Source organism: Pelophylax lessonae (assembly GCF_965119305.1).
Source record: "Pelophylax lessonae genome assembly, chromosome: 9".
Taxonomy (NCBI): domain Eukaryota; kingdom Metazoa; phylum Chordata; class Amphibia; order Anura; family Ranidae; genus Pelophylax; species Pelophylax lessonae.
Window position 1 is genome coordinate 82,164,542 of NC_138776.1, and position 21,011 is coordinate 82,185,552.

The 21,011-nt window shown below is 45.8% G+C and overlaps 1 protein-coding gene across 1 annotated transcript in view; it reads left to right on the forward strand.

The window, feature by feature from the left end:
- The window catches only part of LOC309564235 (alpha-2-macroglobulin-like protein 1), a 351,540-nt gene extending 331,945 nt beyond the window's left edge, over positions 1 to 19,595 (forward strand). The window contains exons 35-37 of the mRNA XM_082268861.1: positions 8,524 to 8,626; positions 8,805 to 8,846; positions 19,471 to 19,595. Of these exons, the coding sequence (XP_082124987.1) occupies positions 8,524 to 8,626; positions 8,805 to 8,846; positions 19,471 to 19,478 (153 nt within the window). The 3' untranslated portion in view covers positions 19,479 to 19,595. The remainder of the gene's footprint in view (positions 1 to 8,523; positions 8,627 to 8,804; positions 8,847 to 19,470) is intronic.
- The last annotated feature ends 1,416 nt before the right edge of the window (positions 19,596 to 21,011 follow it).

Below are 21,011 nucleotides of genomic sequence, written 5' to 3' on the forward strand. Positions count from 1 at the left end.
CCTTATTAATTAGCATCTCTTTAACTACCTCAATACTGGGCACTTAAACCCCCTTCCTTCCCAGACCAATTTTCATCTTTTAGCGCTGTTGCATTTTGAATGACAATTGCGCGGTCATGCAACATTGTACCTAAACCAAATTTGTGTCATTTTTTCCCCACAAATAGAGCTTTCTTTTGGTGGTATTTGATCACTGTCAGGTTTTTTCTTTTTTGGTGCACAAATAAAAAAAGACAGAAAAGTTTGAAAAAAAAAAAGTTTTTTTGTTTAGGTTATAAAATTTTGTGAATAGATACGTTTTTTCCTGCACTGATGATGCCGCACTGACAGCACTGATGAGGAGACACTGATGGGGTGGCACTGATGGGGTGGCACTGATGGGGTGGCACTGATATGCAGCACTGATGGGCACTGATAGGTAGCAATGATATGCAGCACTGATGGACACTGATATGTGGCACTGATAGATAGCACTGATATGTAGCATTGGTGGGCACTGATAGGCAGCGCTGATGGGCACTGATAGGCAGCACTGATGGGCACTGATCGGCGGCACTGATGGGCACTGGTGGGCACTGATAGGTGGCACTGATCGGCACTGATGGGCCGCACTGATTGGCACTGATGGGCGGCACTGATTGGCACTGATGGGGGGCACTGATGGGCACTGATAGGCAGCACTGGTGGGCAATAATGGGCACTGGTGGGCAGCACTGGTGGATGGCAATAACGGGCACTGGTGGGCAGCACTGATATATTGCATTGGTGGGCAGCACTGATAGGAGGGCACTACTGGCAGGCTGTTTGCCATTCCTGGTGGCCATGGTGGGCATCCCTGGTGGTCATGGGTGGGCATCCCTGGTGGCTCTAGTGGCATCCCCTCCCCCCAGGGCTGCACTGGTAATCAATCATCTGATTACCAGCACAGACCCCCCCTGTGATCAGTGAGTACTTAGAAATACTCACTGATCACCCCAGCTCCAGTATCGATCCTCTTCTTCTCCTCCCTGACAGGATCTGTCAGGGAGGAGAAGAGATCGAAGCCGTTACAACGGCTGTATTTACATTGCATGACGGCTGTGATTGGACACAGCCGTCATGTGATCAGGAGGGCCAATCACAGGGCCCTCCTGACGCATCTTGTTGCGCTGTGTCCGAGGGACACAGGCACATCGGGATCGCGCCGCTGCGCGTGCCCGCGGCGGCGCGATCTCGCTCCTTCTGAAGGACGTTCCGGAACGTCCATTCAGAAGGACGAGACTCCCACCCGGCCGTATATGTACTATGGCCCGGGTGGGAGGTGGTTAAAGCAGGGATCCTCAAACTATGGCCCTCCAGTTGTTGTGGAACTACACATCCCATGAGGCATTGTAAAACTCTGACATTCCCAGACATGACTAGGCATGATGGGAATTGTGGTTCTTGAACAACTGGAGGGCCATAGTTTGAAGACCCATGCTTTAAAGGTTCCAGGTTTTATGTTTTTTAGCACAGTTCTGATGATTTTTGGGTATTTTTCCTTCACCCTTTTATCTATCTCTTTACAGATATTGCTGTAGGTCATTTCAGAGTCCCAGTCTGATATTTGTCCACCATAAATTTTAAACTCATTTGTTGCCAGGTATTCTGCTATTTCCCTTAATATTAGCCCACCTTCTCTCGGTTGTGATGGTCTTTCCTTTCTGAGAGATGGTCCACAATCTCTCAACTCACTTTTATGAGGATTTTCATAGCTGCTTTCACTTATCAAAGATAAAACCTGTTGTTTTACATTGAGAAGCTATTCCATACTTCTGTCACCTACATTGCATACTTCTGTAGGTGTTCCATGATGTGCTCACAGATCTTCATCTCTTTTTTTTTCCTGCATCAAGATAACCAGTAGGTGCAGCTGACTCTCAGACAGTGCATGCAATAGCTTCTGAATGTACCACTGCAGCTTGTTTACTGATGTTGGATCAGCAATTTTGTGTTCTGTGCAGCCCCCCTGAGATCTGTCACTTTACTGTAATAGCCGCTTCCGTGTGAACTGTGGCACTGTGATTGCACAGATCCCAGACGGAGCCCCCAAATGTTACAGAATTATCGGTGATCTGAGTGCAAAGTATAACAAATATGCAGCATGCAGTATCTGTCTCAGAGGAGACACTGTTGTCCACTTGCTTTCCAAGTTTGTTGTGTTAAACAGAAATGGATCAAATTATACAGATAATTACTTTGTTTATAGTGCAAGTGCAGGCCACATGGAAAAGCACATCAATTTGTGTTAGCAAGTTGCCAGTACTAACATAGAAGATATTAATGGAGAAAGTAAATGTCAGAATAAACACAAAACTGAATAAAGATAGCATAAACAAAGTGTGTCTAAACTGTATCAAAGAGGAGAACACAAAACACTGTTGCTCACTTGCTTTCCAAGTTTATTGTGAACTTGTTGGTTTTCAGTCTCCTGAAGTCACACTACAAATAATTATAGCTCCCTCTAGCTGCAGCCTAGTAAAAGAATTACTGGGAGGTTTATTTTTTTACTCGCTACACAAGCACCAGATGTGTGTAAAGCCTCCTGGCAAGTTATCATTGATCTCTTGGTGCAATTCTAAAATGCCACATGCTCGTAAAGATACTAATGTTAGCAAAAAATATAACAATACTGTTATATAGAAGATATAATGGATTTGCTTAAAGTGAAAATAATTGTATTTGTAGCTATTATTTTCCAAAGAAAACCTAAACGATCAAGCAAGAACATATACAGTACAGTAAATAACATGACCCTAGGAAGGCACCCCTCTCATTGTAAAGTTTCAGGCACAATGGGTCAGTTGCATCTGCGCAGCAAGGCAAACTCCATCTCCTCCTGGCCCCTCTATGATTTTTAAGAAGACCTTTCCCACGTTTACTAAAATATATATTATATTCCAAACCAAATGTTTTTATATCCCAGTGTCCATGTAACTTTCAAAAAAGTGTCCCTTTTAAACTAATAAATCAGCAAAAAAAAAATACAAAACAAAAAAAAAGTCTTCAGTGCTGTGCTTCTGTTACTCAATAAATCAATTGGTTCCATCTGTCGTGCCTTGTATACGTCAGTGAAAAACTTCTCAACTCTCCAACACAAATGTGCTTCACCCCGTGATTTGGGAGTACGCTCACCAGATCTACTTGGTTATAAAGACCAACAAAGCCTAAAGGCCCGTACACACGTACCGATCGTCGGCATACAAACGTCGGTGGACGAAGGATCTGCCGATTGTACGCGTGTTAGTATGGTGCCTCCGACAGATGTCTGCGCACAATCCGCGGACAAAAGTCTTTCGTGCAAACATGAAAATATTTGTATGCCGACACCAGAACGGACGATTGTTCGCCTGTCAGTACACAATTCGGCCGACAGACCGCAGATTTGCAAGACTGGGCATGCTCAGAAAATAGAAAACACAGGGAAAGTTAACCATTACATGACATCACTTCTGCAGTCGGCGGACAAAATTCTTGTGCTGTCCTTGTGCTGTCTTTGCACTTTTCAGCAGACACCGACATCCCGGGGAGAAAAGAGGAACATTTGTAAGCCGACCATCGGTACGTGTGTACGGGGCTTTAGTGTTTAAGCCAACCAGAAAAAAAGCAGTAAGTGCTCCATGCAATGTAATCTCCTTTCTCACATCCTAGGTGTATTTATAAATCCCAAAGAAACAATAGTAGATTGATCGTGCAGTATGTTTATTAAAATCTGAATTATAAAACTCATCCAATTTATTACACTTACATATTAGTGCCCAGATCTGCACCCACTCAATCGGCCGGTGTGTATATGAGATATCGCCCCTCCGTTCTCTCCAGAGAATTGGCATGTGTTCCACCTCACTTGAATATGACGTCACCAGCAACCCAGAACTCTCAGCAGCAACCTGTCCTCAATGCATTTCACCAGTATGGCATCATCAGGAAGTCCAGTCACCACCATTTTCTTGGAGTCTTTTATACCCACTGCTACTCTTTATTTAGTCATGGGTCAATTATGGTTTCTACTTCTCTGCAGTGGGGCAAATTGATTCTTATCGCTCAACTAAACTGATCCATGGCATACAAGTTTGCTCCTCTGAATACCAAGGGTCTAAATACTGGTGGATAATACGGATGTAGCACCCTCCTAGGAAGGTGCTAGAGAGAGATAGTATAGTTGTTGGCTCTGTCTACCTATCAGAGGAGCAGCAGGCAAATCTATATTGCTTTCTGCTTAAAAGAGAGCAGGATCTGTGAGTTAGATCTGCTTGTGGTGCTCAGTGTGTGATTCATTTGGTCTCGGGAATGTTATGCACTGAATATGGGAAAACTGCGCTATGGATAACCAATGCCTATAGTGCTGCTGTTCAAAAAATCTTATGATTAAGTATAAATTAGATTAAAAGGTGGTATACAGCGCAAAATAGGTCTATTTACAAAATAGTAATGTGCAAATGGTATAAAAAACCCTTATCTGCTGATATTGCATAAATATTCAATATAGTGAAAACTTGCATAGAATATTCAAAAAGTGCAAAATAGTGCTATTGTGACAAATCCGCATAAATACAAGACCGTGCTAATTCACCATAATAAATACATATATGAATTGATAAATTAATTAGTTAATATGTGCACGTCTAATCCTGTTCCTTAAAAGTCCCAAAACAGTCCAGTATAAGCAAGTGTCCAGTGAAGGAAAAGTGCAATGTGCTCCGTGCTCTTCACTAAAACAAATCGGTGTCAGTCTGTGCGAATACAGTGCAATAACGTGTTATTCCACTCCCTTTTGGTGGTCCACTTTCCAGACTGCCAGGAACTCTTAGCAATACTGCATGTGGGTCAAATGTGCTAGAGTCTGGTGTGGGGTGGGTTGTTTTAAAATTCCATATGAGATGGGATATCCTTATGGACCTCTCTTTGTATCTGGTCTCCCCAGTTGGGCGAGTATTTAAAAACCCTTCACCTGAGCGCCTTCTGACATCTGCCCACAGACTCACACTGCACGCTCATTGGCCTACCGCCGACCCACGCTACGTGCTCATGAGCTCATGAGATAAGGTTTTTTTTTTACCATTTGCACATTACTATTTTGTAAATAGACCTATTTTTGCGCTGTGTACCACCTTTTAATTTAATGTTAAGCACTGGTCCAATGGGGAGGCACATTGGACAGTGGAGGAAACCTGACCAATGGGCACACAGGCTTTGATACACCCCTAGTGGCTGGCACAGACTGCTGTCTCGGTGCATTGTGGGATGTGGTGTAAAAGCCAGGAGCACATGTGCTCGGGATCTTTGGCAGGTGAGCAGAGTCCCCGCTGTCTTCTCCTCTGCATTGGTGGCAGGTGGTCACAGACAGTCGGCCTATCGTGAGAACAGGGAATCATGTCTAAGGACCTGACCTGTGAGGGGGCCACCCCAGAGTAGAGTAGTCAGAGGGTGAGTGTCAGCTGGTGGAATTAAACGGGGTGCTAGGAGAGTACCCTGAAGATAGTTGCTCAATCAAGTCTTCACTTCAGAGACTTTACCTTAAATTCTAGTGGCAAGGTGAATCTGCAGCTTGGCTGCATCCTCAGATAGGAGTCCTCATCAACTGTGAATAGTTCAATTCTGGAGTATCCCTTCTCCCATCCCTATTTAAAATAAAACAACAAAAAAAACAACTACAACCCCTATACTGATTATTGGTTATTATTCAGCAGTTCTCAAGGGGGCAGTGCTACACTGAATTTGTGCCAGGGCTGCTCATGTGCACATTCACAATACTTGCAAACATAACAATAAAATGTTCTCAAACGAATAAAATACATATTCAATATGTGAATTTTATCATGTACATAATTACATATACATTTAAAATAGTTAAATCCATTAAAATGTATTTGTAGTGATATGTTCACTTAAAGGGGCAGCTGCCATATATTATTATATATTATATATTATATATTATATATTATATATTATATATTAAGGTTGGTGCCATTTACTGTATATAGCTTAAAATTGTTCAGCAACTATATTGAGAGTTGACTCAGGACATACTGTACATTTTCGAAATGGTAGTGCGGGAGCACAGGCAGCAGAGCGGCAGCTTGAAAAGGACAAAAAGAGAAGAGGAGGCATGATAGAGGTATGTAAGTAAGTGTACTTTTTTGGTACACTGTTTCAGATATGTGTGCCTTTTTCTATGAAGGGGGGGAATGTCCTTTTAAGGACCAACAATGGAGAGGCAGTCAGTTTGAAGCCGGTTATAGGCAGGTCAATCGTTAATGCATTGGACTGTCATCCTAATGTCATATAATCCACATATACAAATGATTATATAGTTGAGTTTTAAAAGATTACAAGTTTTGCCATCAGTCACCTAACCTAACTACATCTCGTTCCATCAACCAAGGCAATAAATTGCAATCACCACATCTATAGTTTTCTATCAGGTTTCCCCCAAAAAACCAGCTGGTGTAAAAAAAAAAAAAAATATATGCTGACAAAATATGAAGGCTACAATTGCTGGCCTATCTTTCTGAAATGCTAGTTGTTTGGCTAATATAAGAGCAATGTTTTTTTTCAGGGGTCACTGACCCGGAAGACATATGAAGATCATTAAAGTGGATGTAAACCCTCACGTATACCCAGTAAAGTGAATAGCCTCAGATGATACACAGGGATAAAACAAATCGCCCTATATAGGTTTTACTTGTATATCTGCTGTCTTCAGCTTTCCTCATTCTTTAGAAAGTGCAGATTGTGTTAGACATTGTGTTTCCTTTTCCAGCAGTGGGTGTGGAGGCTGGGATTACACAGTGTGTGAGCTGATTGAAGAAAAGGCACATACCCCCCTCCACATAGGCAGAGGAACGAAGAAACATGCAAAGCTGGGCTGTGAATAGACCAGCTCCCTGCTAATCTCCCTCTAAGCTCCCTCCCCGACGCAAATTTTCAGTTGTGTCGAAGAACTTGTCAGAAGTTATCATCCTGATAACAGAGGAATGGAGCTGTAGAAAGACACACCACTTAGGGCTTTGGATAGAGATAAGTAAACACAACAGATTTATGTGCCCAGGTCAGATTTCATGAGGTTTACAACCACTTTAATTGAGCAGTGTGGGATATCAAAAAAAAAACAAATATACATGCTCACCTATATGGCTACAGCATCGGTTTGATGCTGTAGCTGTCCACCACTGGCTCTAAGACAGAGAAATGAACAATCATATGTCCGCTGATTACTCAGTTTTCGGTCTGCACTGAGCAGAGACCTGTGACTGACTTACTCTTTTCCGCCCCTCCAGCATTGAGTGAAGTGCCAGCTGTGGAGGTGGTGGCAGCGACTGTCTCAGGCCTCTCAGCAGCGCAGTGAGAAGCTGAGCCATCTGCCGGTCAGGCATCTGGGTGAATTCTGACCTCAAAGTCAGGATCCTTCCACAGCCTATACCAGCTGTGTGGCTAAAGCCCACTCTCGGCTGAATGTGGGTCACAGGAGTGCAGAAATAAGTGCACTCCTATGACAAAAAAGAGAAATATGGCCAAAGCTTTGGCCGACTTCTCTTTTAATACTGATTTTACTCTGACTTGCCTATTTGTTTGAGATCAGAAATGCAGAAAGTATTGAAGTCAGTTGTAGCCAAGCAACTAGCGTTTCCAAAGTAGGCCAGCAGTGGCCGCCTCTATATTTCTCCCAGTACAGGTTACCTTTAATGCAAGCAAGTTACTTTTGTCCGAGTGGTCAAGAATGCTTTTTTTTTTTTTTTTTTTTTTTTTAAATGTAGTTGTTTTCTTTTTGGCACTACGATGTAGTTCCAGATCCTACTGTGTCATATAATTATCTGCCTAATAATACAGATTTTCAAGATATTATTGTGCTCTTCGGTATCTTATTAGTTACATACAGTATAATATGCCTTTTTTTTTGCTATTGTTTACTCATTTTACAACCCACATATACTGTTCCATATTGGCATAAAAGCGAAGTTACCTTCGGGTACATTTTTTATGTCAACTGCAGATATGCTCACTAATGTGCAAGTGTAATTAATACATGTAAGTTTTACCTCTCACAGAGATCATAGCAGTCCTTCTGACTTTCTCTTTGAAAGGATGAAGCCATATTTGCTTAGACAATATGCAGAGTCAGCATCTTCTTCTTGTGCTGAGATGCTGGCTCAGAGATCCTACAATTATGGAAATCCTGGTGCCTGTGCAGTTCCTAGCGCTTTGAACATATTTCACACAGATCAGCCCTTGCTGCTTGTGACTTGGTACAGAGTTACAGTCTGGTTGATCACTAAGATAATGATTTCTCCTTCCTGCAGCAGACTGACAATATCAGTCTCCCGGGGTTTATCCCTGTGTCCTAAGTAATGTCCCTTTTCCTGAGTTCAGTGATAGGCTTTTAATGATAAAAGGTCGAGGTTTAAAAATAAAAACTTCTGTTGCTCGAATTGTGTGCCATGTGAGGAATTTTTCATACAGTTTAAAGTTGTATAATCAAATCTAATCTGCTTTGTTCTTCCACAGCTCACACGTCAGCCTGTCACCTTAGTTATCTCAATGAAACAACATCTACAAGTGAGCAATCTTCAACCCGCAATTGTGAAGGTCTATGATTACTCCAATCCAGGTAAATAACCATAAACAGGATCTTCCAAACCTTACATAATAATGTAAAATCTGTACGTTTTTAGTCATGTCATAGCTTTGATTCACGAGCACAAACTGCATGGTTCTTTCTACAGGAGTATTCTCTTACATTTGTGGCCATGCCATTCCTAACATGATATTCTGTCTTTGTGTTATAGATAAGCTTGCTGTTGCCGAGTATAATTCTCCCTGCACTACAGGTACTTATGGTCATTTTTTATGTTTATTTCCATTTTTTTACTGGAGCATTTGCTGTTTTTATACCTCATGAAGGTCAATCCCCATAGAATCTCCTGCCAAGCCAACAAAAGGTTCTCAAGTAAAAAAAAGGCCATATATTCATACATTTTCTCCTAAATCACAAAGTAATGATCAGGGGATGGATGTCTTGTTACCAGGGCTTTTTTTCAGCTGGAACTTGGTGGAACTGAGTTCCACCACCTCCAGCGCTAGAGCTGCACTTGTGCCTTACTACTGTCACTTGTAAACACAGAAACCTGGTTTCTGTGTCTACAAGCGACAGAACTCCTCTCCTGGCATCGGTGGTGCCACGGAACCCTTGCTGCCCTTCTTTCCCCCTCCACCTTCACAGCACTCTGCAGCTTTCTTGCTCAGTACCTCTAGTGCTGGCTACAGAAAGAGCTCAGAGGTGGAGGAGGAGCATCTCTACTGCTCTTATCTCCTGTATATACTGTCTAGCATTATACACTCCGTACTACTCGTTCCTGAACATGCTACCTACCATCATACACTCCACACTCCTCTCCTGAACATACTACCCACCTTCATACCCTCTGCACTAATTTCTTACACATAACATCATACACATCGCACTCCTTTCCTGCACATACTGTCATATTTTCCACACGCTTTTCCTGCACATACCTTCATACACTCTATGCCTAAATTAATGTACTTCACATAAAGTACATTCTACAATGACTTGCTGAATGCACAACTAAAAAAGGTGTCCCTCTAACTCTATTTGAAATTTTGGTAAGAATGCACTCTGTGCATAGCACACTCCCGAACTCCGCATTCTGTACATAACACACTCAGGGATATTTAACAACTCTCCCACTATGTAATTTGGCCTTGCTAACCATTTGACGCAGTGTGCTCTCGCCCCACGAAGGGGGCATGGTATAGTTCCTGCACCTATTCTGTGAGAAACAAAGCGCTGCTTGTTACAAATAAGCAATCTTGATACTGTCTATCATGCATGTCTATTTGCTCATTATCTTCAGGAAAGGTATCATTATAGGGCAATGAAATTTCTGAAAGCTACTAGCAGATTAGATGTGTCTTCATGTAGAGCTGCAATGCCAGTTCCAAAAGTGAGTACACCCCTCACATTTTTGTAAATAATTTATTATATCTTTTCATGTGACAACACTGAAGAAATGACACTTTGCTACAATGTAAAGTAGTGAGTGTTCAGCTTGTATAACAGTGTAAATTTGCTGTGCCCTCAAAATAACTTGACACAAAGCCAATAATGTCTAAATCTCTGGCAACAAAAGTGAGTACACCCCTAAGTGAACATGTCCAAATTGGGCCCAATTAGCCTTTTCCCTCCCCGTTGTCATGTGACTCGTTAGTGTTACAAGGTCTCAGGTGTGAATGGGCAGCAGGTGTGTTAAATTTGGTGTTATCGCTCTCACTCTCTCATACTGGTCACTGGAAGTTCAACATGGAACCTCATGGCGAAGACCATACAGTGGTTTAACAGGACAAGTTCCACTCAGAATAGGCCTCGCTATGGTCGACCAAAGATGTTGAGTGCACGCGCTCAGCGTCATATCCAGAGGTTGTCTTTGGGAAATAGATGTATGAGTGCTGCCAGCATTGCTGCAGAGGTTGAAGGGGTGGAGGGTCAGCCTGCCAGTGCTCAGACCATACGCCGCACACTGCATCAAATTGGACTGCATGAAATTGGTCTGCATGGCTGTCGTCCCAGAAGGAAGCCTCTTCTAAAGATGATGCAAAAGGAAGCCTGCAGTTTGCAGAAGACAAGCAGACTAAGGACATGGATTACTGGAACCATGTGCTGTGGTCTGATGAGACCAAGATAAACTAATTTGGTTTAGATGGTGTCAAGCCTGTGTGACCGCAACCAGATGAGGAGTACAAAGACAAGTGTGTCTTGCCTACAGTCAAGCATGGTGGTGGGAGTGTTATGGTCTGGGGGTGAATGAGTGCTGCCGCCACTGGGGAGCTACAGTTCATTGAGGTAACCATGAATGCCAACATGTACTGTGACATACTGAAGTGGGGCATGATCCCCACCCTTCTGAGACTGGGCTGCAGGACAGTGTTCCAACATAACGACCCCAAACACACCTCCAAGATGATCACGGCCTTGCTAAAGAAGCTAAGGGGAAAGGTGATGGACTGGCCAAGCATGTCCCCAGACCTAAACCCTATTAACCACTTCCCGCCCACCCTATAGGCAATTTATGGCGGGAAGGTGGTTACATTATCCTGACCGGACGTCAAATAACGGCGGCAGGATAATGCACCCTGCGTGCCCCCGGGGGGCGCCCAGAGCGGCGATCGGTGCTGCGGTGTGTCACTCTGACACACCGAATCTCCGATTTCAGTAAAGAGCCTACTAATGTAGGCTCTTTACCATGTGACCAGCTGTGTCCAATCACAGCTGGTAAACAGGAAGAGCCGTTGATCGGCTTTCCTCAGTTCGTGCCTGACAGGCATGAGTAGAGGAGAGCCGATCTGCGGCTCTCCTGACAGGGGGGGGCTGTGTTGGTAATCAGAGCATTGATTACCAGTGCAGACCCTTGGGGGGTGCCACTAGAACCACCAAGGATGCCCACCCATGACCCCAGGGATGCCCACCTATGACCCCAGGGATGCCCACCATGGCCACCAGGGATGGCAATCAGGGCTCAGGGAGCCTGCCAGTGGTACCCTCCCCATCACCCCATGCCATCTATCAGTGCTGGCCACCAGTGCCCATCATTGCCATCTATCAGTGCCGCCTATCAGTGCCCATCAGTGCCGACCAGTGCCACCTATCAGTGCCCATCAGTGCCACCTATCAGGTCCCATCAGTGCTGCCTATCAGTGCCCATCAGTGCCACCTATCAGTGCCCATCAGTGCCACCTATTAGTGCCCACCACTGCTGCATATCAGTGCTACCTATCAGTGCCGCCTATCAGTGCTGCATATTAGTGCCACCTCATCAGTGCCTCCTCATCAGTGCCTGTAAGTGCGGCCTCATCAGTGCTCATCAGTGCAGAAAAAAACGTATCTATTTGCAAAATTTTATAAACTTTTTTTTTTTCAAATTTTTCGGTCTTTTGTATTTGTGTATTTGTGTAGCAAAAAGGAAAAATCCTTGCGGTAATCAAACACCACCAAAAGAAAGCTCTATTTGTGGGGAAAAAATGACATAAATTTGATGTAGGTACAGTGTTGCATGACAGCGCAATTGTCATTCAAAATGCAACAGCGCTAAAAGCTGAAAATTGGCCTGGGCGGGAAGGGGGAAAAGTGCCCAGTATTGAAGTGGTTTAGCATCTGTGGGGCATTCTCAAACAGAAGACGGAGGAGCGCAAGGTCACTAACATCCACCAGCTCCGTAATGTCGTCATGGAGGAGTGGAAGAGGACTCCATTGGCAACCTGTGAAGCTCTGGTGAACCCCATGACCAAGAGGGTTAGGGCAGTGCTGGAAAATAAAGGTGGGCGTAGCTTCAAATAAAGGTTGGTGCTGTTAGAATGACGCGATGTTGACGCGTTTCACCAGCCAATCGCTGGTTTCCTCAGAGTTCTTTTTGGTGGAAGGGCTGTTCCCCTATGAAGACATTGTTTGCTGCAGCATCCCAGTGTTTTTAATTATGTGTGTTTTTTTATATTAGGTTGTGGTCTACACTGTGAGTCCCCTTTGCTAATTTTTGTATTACCATTAAAGTACATTCATCTACTTTTCAGTGTCCCTAGTTGACTTCTTTGAGGAGAATCTCTATTTCTCTGTCGCTCATTGACAGACGCAGACTTCTTGATTAATATCAGTAGGGATATACTGCCCCCTACAGGAGTAGGACACTAGGCAGGAAAAAAGTTCTGGCCACACCTTATGGGCAGTCCCAGGGGGTATATCCTCTCTCTCCCTGCTACAGGATGTCAGTTTTTTTCTGCCTAGCCAGGAGTAAGGACCTAAGTTCCTTGCTGGGATCTCTGGTCCTGGCAAGCTTTTTTTAGCTAAATCTTTATTAGTTAGCTTTTTTTCTCCAGTTTGTTCCTGTGAGATCTTCAAGCAATTATGCTGGATCTGGGCGACGGGCTGGATGTTGAGATCCGGTGGTCACCCCAGCCGGCCTACGAGCACGTGCAGGCCCTAGCTCCGCGCTGGGTCGGCCGCGACATAGTCCCACTGGACAGGGACTGGCCCCGCGAGTTAAACGTCTCGCCAGGTCGCCTACGACCAGTCGGAATCTGAGTCGCGGCGTCCGTATTGGCCGACAGCCCCCCCCCCCACCTCGGTGGAGAGGGGTTCTGTCAGGAGTTGGTGCCCGCCTGTTCCGGTATGGTGAGTAGAATGTTCCCCCTCTCCCCCTGACGGGTTTTGGGGTGGACGCGGGCCCCTCCCCAGGATGGTCGGACCCTCATAATTCCGGGTTCCCCCCTGTCCTATTACGCACCCCCACCTATCTGCCACTCTCACTAGTGGGTACAGGCCACATATGGAGGTGGTGGGGGGGCACCGCCGGTGTTACCCTAAAAACGATCAGGGGGGAGTTAATACCTGTGCTTTCAGGCTCATCTACGATCGATCCGTAGGGTAGGCTCACGGGGGCCCCCTGTTGACACTGCGAACCGCACGAGGCCGCCATTTTCCCGCGGGGCCGCCATTTTGTTGTAGCCTGCATGTCCTCGGCATGGTGGTGGCCATCTTGGTGCACCCAGCTCGTCCTGCTTGAGAGCTGAGCAGCTGTAGTAATCACCAAGGGCGTGGCCCCTCCCTAGACCCGGGAAAATCACTCCACAAAGACTTCCTGTCAGATAGACAGCGCTGAGAGCAGTCCTGGTTTGAACTCTGGTGCATCAAGTGGTGAGCCTTTTGGGGGTCTCTCTTCTCTCTCTCTGCGGGGGTCTCAAGGACGTGACCACTGGGGGCGCTTTAGATTCTTTTAAAAAAAAAAAAGTTTTTTTTTTTTAATTTTGTTATTTTTTTTCTGACAGGTTTCCCTGGCATTGCCATGGACCCTGCTGCACATGAGTCCCCATCTGATCCCCTCGAGGTGGCCGCAGGGCCCTCCGATTCTCCACTCACCATTGATTCGCTTTCAGCGGTCCTGGAGTCATTTGTGTCCCGGGTGGAGGTGGCCTGTCAGGGATGGGGGGCTAAAAAACGACCCCCGCCCACCCCTGTCTCGTCCGATACCTCAGACTCTGATCCTGAGCCGGTCGCTGCTGCCGCGGGTTCCTCCTTTAGGGTTGATGTCCCGCGTCCCTCTGACAGTGAGGATGATCTTCCTGCCTCTGCCATAGCGCAGGACAAAGCACTGGTGGACGCACTGATTATGTCAGTCCGGGAGACCCTAAAACTGGAGGTTGCACCAGTGGAGGCAGTTCAGACGGAAGTTGCCTTTGGCACTCGCAAGCCCTCTAAGGTGGAAAAGGTGTTTCCCTTTCCCATATGCTTTGATGATATTATTAAAGACGAGAGGGCTCATCCAAAACGACCCCCTGGGATGCCTAAACGGATTGCTAGGCGCTACCCGTTTGAAGAGTCCCTCCTTAAAAAATGGACGCTGCCACCTGTGGTGGATCCACCGGTTTCCAGACTAAATAAAGCCACAGTTATCCCGGTGGAGGATTCCCCATCCTTTCAGGATCCAGTTGACCGTAGGGCGGAATCTGTGTCCCGTTCCATATTCTCCCTGGCAGGATCGGCCCTAAGGCCTGTGTTTACCATTGCTCTGGTTTCACAGACATTGACGGAATGGGCCAAGCTATTACGCCATGACCTGGAGGGGAGAAGTCTCCCTACTGCCGTGCCGGATTTGCTGGAGCAAATAGTGCAGGGGTTACAATTTGTTTGTGACGCCACACTGGACGCTGCCCCATTGCTGGGACATGTGTCAACCTCGGCGGTGGTCCTCCGGCGCATGCTATGGTTAAAGTGCTGGTCGGCGGATCAGGCTTCCAAAAGAGCCTTGACTGATCTCCCTTTTCAGGGGGATCGCCTGTTTGGTGCTACCTTGGATGAGATTATTAAGGATCTCACTGGGGGCAAGAGCACCTTTCTACCACAGGCTAATAAAGGTAAGGAACCTCGTCGTAGACAGGGACCTTCCTTTACAGCTCACAAGAAGTTTTTTTTCGCTCCTCCGGGGCGGGCGATAAGGCAAAGTCCTCCAAAGCCACCCCGGGGGCTTTCAAGAGACCCTGGTCTGGTAAGCAAAAATCTGGTCCTTCCAGACCTAAGGATAAGACCGCTTCAGCCTGAAGGTGCGCCCCCACCCAGATCAAGGGTGGGGGGGTGTCTTCGCCAGTTCCCGGACCCGTGGCTCTACAGTATTCAAGACAAATGGGTTCACGAGTTTATACGGTCGGAACACAAGATCGAGTTGCGATCGTTTCTACCGGTGCGGTCCTTCCCTTCAAATATGCGACTGCCCCGAATCGCCTAATGGCTCTGTTGGGGGCAGTGCAGCACTGGATGTAAATGGCGCCCATAGAGGGTGCCTATCTTCACGTTCCCATTTATGCAGGACACCAGCGGTTTCTGCGCTTTGCGGTGGGAGCGGACCATTATCAGTTTGTGGCGTTACCCTTTGGTCTCGCCTCTGCTTTCCGGGTCTTCACCAAAATTTGGGCCCCCAGTCCTGGCTTTGTTGCAGCAGCGGGGCATATCGGTCCTGGGCTACCTGGACGACCTCCTCTTTTGTGCGGAGTCTCCGCAGGCTCAGTGTCATACGCGGACTCTCCAAAAGGAGATTCTTCCCAAATGGAACTGGAATTCCGATTTCCTAGACAATCGGATCCGGCTGAGCGAGCGGACCAGGTAGTTTCTGGTTTGGGGGCCTCGGTCTCCGATGCTCAGTCAGGGGAAGCCCTTTTCTCCGAAAATATCCAGGTTATCGATAAATACGTTGGTACTGAAAGCGATCAGGTTTTGCCTAGTTCACCGGACCAGGCATCTTCAGGGCTGCTTGGTTCGGATTCAGTCGCACAATGCCACGGCCATCAATGGGACATCAAGAGTGTTCTAGCGGCCGTGGAAGTGGCCAGCATGTTTTGGGCGGAACAGTTCGTTCCGGCTCTGTCTGCGGTTCACGTTCTGTGTATGGAAAATTGGCAGGCGGACTTTCTCAGCCGTCAGACCTTGGATCAAGGGGAATGGCCTCTTCAGGTCAGGCTGGGCGCAGACGCTCCTTGGCGACTTCCTCTCAGGGAAGAGCCGCTGTCTCAGGGACCGATCGTCCATCCTGCTTTACGATCACTGGCTTTGACGGCTTGATGGCCCCTGTCCTTCAGCACCTCAAGAGCCAGGTGCTGAAGGACAGGGGTTTGTCTGCTTCAGTTATTCCTACTCTGATTAAAGCGAGGAAAGCGACTTCCAGAAAAGTCTATCATCGTACATGGAAGTCTTATATCGCGTGGTGTGAATCCCTTGGGTTTTCCTCCACGTTCTTACTCGGTGGCTCGGATATTGGCCTTTCTGCAACGGGGGGTTGAGCAGAAGCTGGCCTTGAGCACTATCAAGGGTCAGGTCTCAGCATTGGCAATCTTCTTCCAGAGGCCACTGGCTACTCATTCTTTGGTGCGGAATTTCATCCAGGGGGTGCGGCACCTGGCTCCTCCGGTGCACGCACCCTTGCCACCCTGGGATCTTAATTTGGTGTTGTCGGTTCTCCAGAAACCTCCCTTTGAAAATATTAGGGAGATTCCCTTGCTTACCTTATCCCAGAGGGTGGCCTTTTTGGTGGCTATCACTTCTGCACGCAGGGTGTCGGAATTGGCCGCATTGTCCTGTCGTTCCCCATATCTGGTGGTTCATAGGGATAAGGTGGTTCTTCGTCCGAATCCATCCTTCCTTCCTAAGGTGGTTTCAGAGTTTCATTTGAATGAGGATATTGTGTTACCTTCCCTGTGTCCTAAGCCCAGTCATCCTCGGGAGTTTGCGTTACACTCCTTGGATGTGGTTCGGGCGATCAGGGTGTACTTGGCTACTACTGATTCTTTTCGTAAGGCCGATTCACTTTTTGTGATCACGGATGGCCCTAGAAAGGGGTTGCCTGCGTCTGCCGTGACTATCTCCAGATGGATCAGACAGAGGGTGGTGCAGGCTTATTCTATTAAGGGTCGGGTTCCTCCGTTCCCTGTTAAGGCACACTCTACTCGGGCTCTTAGTGCTTCCTGGGCCTTCCACCATCAGGCGTCGGTGCTTCTGGTTTGCAAGGCGGCTACCTGGTCGTCGGTTCATACCTTTACAAAATGTTATAAAGTTGATGTGCTGGCATCGGCGGATGCCTCTTTTGGCCGCAAGGTTCTGCAGGCCGCTGTTTGAGGGTACCGTTGGTCTACCTCGGGGGTTTTTTGTTTTTTTAGTTGGGTCTCATCCTTTTGTTCGATGAGTCCTTGATGCTTCTGGTTGGCTCCGGTTGGGCCTTCTGGATTGGATTTTTATTTCTGTTATCCCACCCCTCATTTGTGGCACTGCTTTGGGACGTCCCTACTGATATTAATCAAGAAGTCTGCGTCTGTCAATGAGCGACAGAGAAAATTGGATTTTTGACTTACCGTAAAATCCTTTTCTCTTAAGCTCATTGACAGACACAGGACCCGCCCCTCTATTTTTGAGTTGGTTTGGGTTGAATTCTCTGACACTGCTTTGTTACATAACTGACATCCTGTAGCAGGGAGAGAGAGGATATACCCCCTGGGACTGCCCATAAGGTGTGGCCAGAACTTTTTTCCTGCCTAGTGTCCTACTCCTGTAAGGGGCAGTATATCCCTACTGATATTAATCAAGAAGTATGCGTCTGTCAATGAGCTTAAGAGAAAAGGATTTTACGGTAAGTCAAAAATCCAATTTTCTCCTTCCTTTTGGTACATAATCAGACCGCCAGGGAAGTTAATGGCTGTGTTGAGTTATTTTGAGGGGACAGCAAATATACACTGTTATACAAGACGTATACTCACTACTTTACATTGTAGCAAAGTGCAATTTCTTCAGTGTTGCCACATTAAAAGATATAAAAAATTATTTTAAAAAATGTGAGGGGTGTACTCACTTTTGTGAGATTCTGTACATACATATGTGAAATTGGAGTCAGCGTTCAAAAATGCATGTATACATTATGTGATAGAGCTACTAATAACATTTCCAGCTCTGTGTGTAATATTATTAACAAAGAAAATGAGATGTTTGACAATAAAACTAAATTGTTGCCATTTCACAAATGCAATGTAATGCATGGACCAGTCTTTTTTCAGAAAATTTTATGCACGTGGTAATTCCATTACCATCTAGTGGCTTTAGTTTCTGTTAAAGAATTGGTCCTCCCCAAAGTGTCTGGCTGCAAAATGGTTACAGCATCTCTGCCCGCTAAGTAAAACTCTCTACATGGTTTGCCAATGTAATATTGCTGGGGATAGGAGTGTGACAATTGCTAATCTCCCGCTCTGAAAATGCAAATTTTTGGGCTGCCATCTGCTTTTAATATGTTAAGTCTTGAAGAAGTCTCAACAAGTTTGCATTTAAAGCTGAACTCAAGTTAGAAGAAAAATGCTCCCTTGCCCCTGTACTGCAAGAGTGAAATGTTTGTTTAGGTCTAGGGGGTGCAAAAAGCATTTTTTTTATTTGACCCTCCACTCCTGCAGGTTTCCTGAAGGCAGTAAGCCTGGTCTGTGCATCCTCTTCTCCCCTAGGCTCCAGCAGTCGCAGGTCCTCTGACATCATCAAGTCGAATTCAGAGCCCATAGCCTTGCACTGGACCTGAGGTTGCTGAGGGGGACAGTCCACTGATGGAATATAGGGGACTAGGAGAGCACCAGCTGCCAGAGGATCAAGAAAAAAACTGCCATTTATGTCCCTTAGACCTACATGTGCATTTTAACCATTGAGGTGTGGGGGAACCCCCGATGCAAGGGAACACTTTTTCATAACCCAGAAATGAACTTTAGGACTACTTTTCTGACTTCCCTGATCTTCCGTGTTTGTAACTTAAAATATTGAAGTCTAAAGCAGCCCATACATGGTGCGAATTTCTTTCCTACAACCAGGGCTGCAGGAAAGAAATTGACTCAATTCCCCCTTCAATACAGACAGTGTTGACAGGGGAATTCCTCCTGCCCAGTCATTGTATTCTCCTGACTTCCAGCCGCTAGCGATTATCGTGTGGAAGATCCGTCAGGCTGGTTGTACCGAAGTTGGTAGACCGATCAACTTGGTACATTCAGCCTGCCCATACATTGTTCGAATCTCTATGGCGGGCCTAAGAGTAAGCATAACAGCCAGGTAATTAGCACTTTGAAAAGGATCAGTCAGCTTTAGCAGTCCCAATATGCCTTTCAATAAAGGTCTCCAGTGACACCGGAACTCACTTCTCCATTCTAAAACTACTTTTCCCTAGCTGTTGTGATGATCCAGTAGCTTTGGTCACTGACCCACTAAAAAAACTGTGCAGATCAAGTTCTGACTTCACTAGTTACATACTTGTTTCAGGTTAGTGACTCAGAACACTTTGAAACCATTATGGTGTGAAACTTCTAAAACCAGTTCTCAATAAATACACTTTTTTGAAATTCAGAGAGGATGGTCATTTATAATAAACCTTTTGCTCTTCACAGGTTCCTAGAACGGAGATGATGTTCTTTAACAACCTTTAACTTCATCAAAGGACAATGAGTTTTACATCTGACCTACAATGTGTTAACTTTTAATGAAATAAAAAAAAATGAATTACACTGAGAAATGTGTTATTGTGTAGCTTTATAATGGCTGTGTCACCCATGGCAATGAATGAATTACTTTTTTTTTTTTTTTAATAACCTCTATTACATAGACAGAATTCATTGTAATAGGTAATGCCAATATTTTACTGTGATTCTGAAAACATTTTAAGAATGACTGTTACTCTGACACTCTGTTAGAAAATAACTAATTGTATTAGCAGACCAAAGTAAAAAGGTATCACAGCAAATCAGTAGCTCAGAGTCAACACATGAAAAAACAATGCAATACAAGTATAATGCAGTTAACCCAGGTACCTTTAAGAAGGAACTCAACATGTACTGCAGTACCAAGAACATAAACAATAGCTCCCTGACTAAGGGCCCCAAAGTGGCTGTGGAGGGCTAACAATAAGTACAGCAAGCTAGTTCACTTAAGGGCTCTCAGTCGAGAGGGGCTAGGCTTAGGCCTGAGAGTTTAATATGCTACCAGCAACCTAGTTCTGCCCCCAGGTAGGCCACAAGATCTGACCAATTCCTTAATGTTCATTTCTGCGGGCTCAGTTGGGGCCCTTCAGCGTTGGTGCTCAAAAGTAGTGAGATGTCTTTAGGGTGTGGAGTTCAAGAACAGGTAAATGAAAGATAGACTCACTCAGTGGGTATGCCTCTTTAAAGCTGCTAGGCAAAAGCAAACACATGCACAAAATGGGGAGTGCAATGTGGGAAGAAGATTAGAGGGAGCTAGTGTGGAGAGATATGCAACACCTTGTGATGCACAAAAAGTAATCAAAGATCGCAGTCTGGAGTAGTGGCAGTTTTGGAGGCCATCTTTGTCATTGCTAGTTGCAGTTTTCGGTAGTAGATGACCGCAAATGTGTTTGACTTCTATTGGGGACAGTGTCAATGGAGGGTAATGGCCTTGCTGGGCCTGAGTGACCAACAAGAAGTAGCTGTTGATTTTAGGAACTGTGTGGATCAGAGACCCAATTACCCAATCCTTATGCGGCAGTCCTTAGGAGACAATGAGCTGTCTGTATGGTGGGGGGGGGGGGCCCTTAAAGAGGTTGTAAACCCGTACAACTTTTTTTTTTTTTTTGGCAACCTGTAAGAGAAACACATAATGAGCTAGTATGCAATACTTATCTTAGAACGAGCCCCCGCCGTGAAGCCCGCTTACCTGTATGACGGGCAACAGGTCCAGTCGCCCGTCTTACTGGATCGCGGCATCCGGCCATCTGATTGGCCGGAGCCACGGTGACGTCACTCCCGCGCACGCGCGCGGGAGTCGACCGTCACGGCACGGGTCTCTGAAGAAACGGCACCAGTGGCCGTTCCTTCAGAGCGCATGCGCCAGTGACGTCACTGGCTGCATGTAAGGTAAATATCTCCTAAACGGTACATGTTTAGGAGATATTTATAGTACCTATAGGTAAGCCTTA